Source organism: Morone saxatilis, unplaced genomic scaffold (assembly GCF_004916995.1).
Source record: "Morone saxatilis isolate NCDOM2014 unplaced genomic scaffold, NCSU_SB_2.0 Contig1, whole genome shotgun sequence".
NCBI classification, from domain to species: domain Eukaryota; kingdom Metazoa; phylum Chordata; class Actinopteri; family Moronidae; genus Morone; species Morone saxatilis.
This window is the reverse complement of record NW_023339651.1, coordinates 20,909,610-20,914,130: the sequence shown is the minus strand read 5'-3', so window position 1 is coordinate 20,914,130 and position 4,521 is coordinate 20,909,610. Positions and strand designations below refer to the sequence as shown.

Below are 4,521 nucleotides of genomic sequence, written 5' to 3'. Positions count from 1 at the left end.
TCTGCCTCTGAGCCACAGCCGCAGATAAAAGTTGAACTTTTGAGAATGAATCAGATTACTAGCACGTGCTGCCTCTTTGAAATGTCTGGATGAATTAGTGAAATTGTACTTCATTAGTTTCAGTTTCAAGGACATTATTTCTCTTTTAGCACATAAACGATGTGGTAAAAAGTTTTGGGACTTTGTGCCTAAAATTGCGTCTGTTCAGAACAAGAAACCATACAAAACCAAAAAGGCATCAGTTGCTCTCCTAACTTCATTTTATGGACCAGAGTAGTTGACATTATTCTCGAAATTTCCACTTTATTCTCGAAAAAAAGACTCAAAATTCTATTTTATGAATACAAATTCCCCCTCATTTTCTCCTCGTGTCTGACCCTAATACTCTTTCCTACTCATGTCATAGTTTACTAAAAGAGTAAATAATAAACTCTACTACATTAAAGTTTTTAACAAATGCTGACATTTCATATTGTGAACATTTGCGTGTAACATTTGGATGTAACTTAGCCCTTTTCATATAGAATCTGAAACATTACTGGCTTCATCTGTCCATTACAGTGATGGCATTTGGGCTTTCAAACATAGGTGTCTGCAGTGGGAATGTTCTATGTTGACTCTGTGTTACAAATAGAGCTCTACTGCAGTGACAGCACTACTGGAGAACAGCAGTGATTTGGAAATAATTTCATCAAGGAACAAGAATGTTCTCAGGTCTCACACAGGCTGCGTGAGTGACTGATTCTGAAACTTACTTTGCAGTTTAATGAATGTTTATCAGCAAAGCTTAACTGCAGCCAGTGGCAGCTCTGGGGCAGGACTTGCTCCTGCTTCTTGAATAACCCTGTAGATCCCCAATAAAATCTCTCATTGCCACTTATTACATTATGGTCTTTGTAGAATTCTGATTCCTTTGTCCATGTCTGACAGCACTGAAGCACAGTTAAAAAATTCAACATTTTGGGAAATTTGTGTATTCTCTTATTTATACAAAAAAGTGAAGGTTTGATGCCTCGTGGCTGGACATTAAAGGTGCCCAGTGGACTGTAAACAAAACTACATTGTTTACATTTGTTTGCTTGCTGCTTTCCTGCCTGTACTGGCACATTGCTACATTGCTCGACACGTTACTGTTGCCAGCTTCTGGTCCTTGTGTGTTTGCTCAAAATGGAAACAGACTTAAAGTTCCAATTAAACGACTAGCAGTGCTTATTGTTTCTGCTCGTTTACGCAGCTAGGGAGGTACTTGACGCAGATATTAACTGTTTTTTACTGAAGAGTTTGTGTTACACCCCCACTACGGGACCGAACACAGTATCCGAGACTGACTGAGGCCAGTTTGACAACAGGGAATACAGTATTGAGATGGTTTTCTTATTCCTCTGGATTTGGCTCTAGATTAAACCTATCGTGACGTCACCCATTGGTTTGTGGAGTACCGTTTTAAAGCCTCTAGTATGGCATTATGGTCATCACATGACAGTTTGTTGGAGCCAGCAGAGGTGATGTACTGGGACTTGAGTTCAGGAGTTTGATCCTGGTCCAGCCGTGTTCACTGGAGGCTGCTGAGCCTGGTTCCCGTTGCCCGCTAATGGCGGATACAGTTAGTGGTTTACTGTAGCAAGTAGCCAAAGCTATCTGTCTGTCAGGAACCTCTGTAAAGTTGGAGCAGAGCTGCCAGAGGACATTAGAAAAACAGAAAATATTTTCTCAATAGAATATGATCCAGTTTTATAATCACCTGAAAATAGAAATCATGTTTTAGAGTCCACCATGTTGAACCACCATGTTTCTTCTAGCCCACAACAGACAAACCAAACACTGGCAAATACAAGCAGTGTTCAGTTAGTTACAATCTTCGATTTCCTCGCCACTAAATCCTATACACTGGTACAGACAGACCACCTAGTACCTGGGGTCTGTCCGAGGTTTCTGCCTCTTAAAAGGCAGTTTTTCCTTGCCCCCGTCTCCAAGGTCTTGCTCATGGTGGTACTGTTGGGTCTCTGTAAATGTTATAAGGAGTTCGGTCTAGACCTGCTCTATTTGAAAAGTGTCCTGAGATAACTTCTGTTATGAATTGGCGCTATACAAATAAAATTGAATTGAATTGAATTGAAAATTGAATTACGCCATGGTGTTCCTGGCGGTCAAAAAATCCACAGGGTACCCTTAACTATGGAGCTGCGCTGGGAGGTGATTGCTACAGCTTACCTTAGCACAAAGACTGGAAGACACGGGGAAAAGAATGAATTCCTGGACTCTAACCATCACCATGAGGTTGCCAGGCAACCAGCTGACAGTGAGACTGGCTGATTGCCAAGAAACAATTTGAATTGTATCTGTTCTGGCTAGCTGTTTCCCTTTCTTACTAGTCTTTATGCTAAGCTAATCAGCTCCAGCTAATGGACAGACATGAGTGTGTTGAATCTCATCTAATAAGTCTATTCTTCAAAATGTTGAACTATTCCTTTTATACTCTAATTATAGTTGCTGCAAAGTAACAACCATGTCTCATTACTGAGACAAAGAGAAAACACAAGCAGCCAAAGCTGACCAGTCACAGTTCCTGTTCGCACGTGGTATCACCGAAGCCACCGCAGCCTCTGCGTGTAGTTTCATTTTTGAGGAGGTGTTGTAGTAGGTGTAGTGGCCACATGCATAGGCTCAATAACCCCATTTTACACCTACAAATTTAGCCTAAACATGTGTTAAAGTTATATTTTGGCTCTCATTTAGTTCCCTTTTACTGGCACTGATTTTGAAGGGAAAGGTTTTGGTATTCGGCATGAATAGGAAGATGAAACTTTAGGTCGACTTAGCTAATAATGAGTTTTTTTTCTTCTCTTTTGCCACCTACTAAAACAATCTACACCTACACATTGAAATTAGCTTATTCACAGAACCACATGATTAATTAAAGTGACTATCTTTCCTCGTGGAAGGGTTATATCCGTTTGAATGACTCACAGGGGGAGTCAGATGAGTGATAGGCCGAGTGTGTAATTTTAGTTTGGAGGAAGCAGTAGTAAAGGAAGTTCGGAGGAGGGAAAGATGTGTCTCGGCTGAAGAGGAAAGGTGTCTAGTTGCAAAAACAAACCCAGTGGTTCTTTCCTCTTGCTCCCTCTCTGAACTTCCTTCCTCAGACTGTGAGAGATGTGAATGGTTCTGCAGCCAGTTGGGTTTATGGTTGTTTTGCACAGGAACATCGGTATGCTCACACACACAACTATAACGCTTAGATCACAGGTTTGTGATTTGCTACAGATTCATTACTGGTTGGAGGTTGTTTAATGTACTAATTGTTTGTGTGTTTGTATGTTTTTTTTTATTTCTTCCTGAACAGGAGCGATACAAAGGAACCCCGACTTTCTATGTCACAACCCCTTCAGAGGGAGCTCGGGCTCTCAGTCTGTCCTGACCTCTGCCTACACATCTCTGCTGTATAAGCACAACAGATTCATTCCTCTTTGCAGGCTTTACTATTTGATTGTTTATTTCATTTTCACTATTAAGAATAAAATGATATGCTGTTATGCAGACTAGAGCTAATTGAAAAGCATTTTGTTTCTTTGGAAAAAGTGCCTTCACAGTTAAAAAAACATTGCTTTCTGGTGCTTTATCAAGATAACTTGTAGCAGCTGTTTGTATAATTACGACATGTACGTACTGTGAATACAGGCTACATTTTATATTACTTCCTTGGAATAAATCATGTTAAGTCTAAGCGCTTTTATTAACCTTGCTTCCGGCAGCAACAGGCAGCTGATTTCAGCAGAAAACCCCCCAAAGAGTGCTAATAAAGCCACTATACACTATCTACACAGCCCCAAAAAGCAGACAGACTCAATGGGTGAACCTAGTGCTGGTTCTGGGCTGGTGCTAGTGCTGGCTCAGAGTTGGTTTAACTTTTTCATGGGTTAGAGAGCCACCACAGAGTCACATGTTAGCTATTGTTACCACAGTTACTCTAGCTGGTTATTTGCAAGAATCTACCAGGCCTGAATGAAAGCAACCTATCAGAACCAAGAAAGATCGTTTAAATACAGCATCAAATACAGACTTTAACAACAGCTAGCTAGCTAGCACATAAAGTGAAAACACCTGTACAGATGGGAGCCATGGGTATATAGGGGCTTTAGAATATTTAATTTAGTGAAGCTGTTGTCTGCTCTTGTCTTCAGATAAATGAAAATAAAGGAAACTGTTCTACATTTTTGCACTTTGCTTTTAAAGGTTATACTGGAAGTCTTATTTTCTTATTCACTAATACCAAACACCAAAATCCAATAATCAAGATATACTGTATACTGGAACTGTGAGAATAAACAAGATTTTAAAGCATACTTTTCCTTTGTTGTGTTGATTGTAAAATATTAATAAGCAAAACTTCCCCCTCTTTTCCACAATCTGTCATTCTCCTCGTCCCTATAGTGTCCTGTTTGAATGCTGTCTGTGCAGAGTTTGACACTAGAAGGATGTTTTCACATTCATCTGCTGAAAGTTGGAAAGTTTCCCTGTGCT

The 4,521-nt window shown here is 40.1% G+C and overlaps 1 protein-coding gene across 1 annotated transcript in view; it reads left to right on the top strand.

Moving 5' to 3' along the window:
* galk1 (galactokinase 1) overlaps window positions 1–4,046 on the top strand; it is a 13,643-nt gene extending 9,597 nt beyond the window's left edge. The window contains exon 8 of the mRNA XM_035668316.1: window positions 3,344–4,046. Within this exon, the coding sequence (XP_035524209.1) occupies window positions 3,344–3,418 (75 nt within the window). The 3' untranslated portion in view covers window positions 3,419–4,046. The remainder of the gene's footprint in view (window positions 1–3,343) is intronic.
* Window positions 4,047–4,521: the final 475 nt, after the last annotated feature.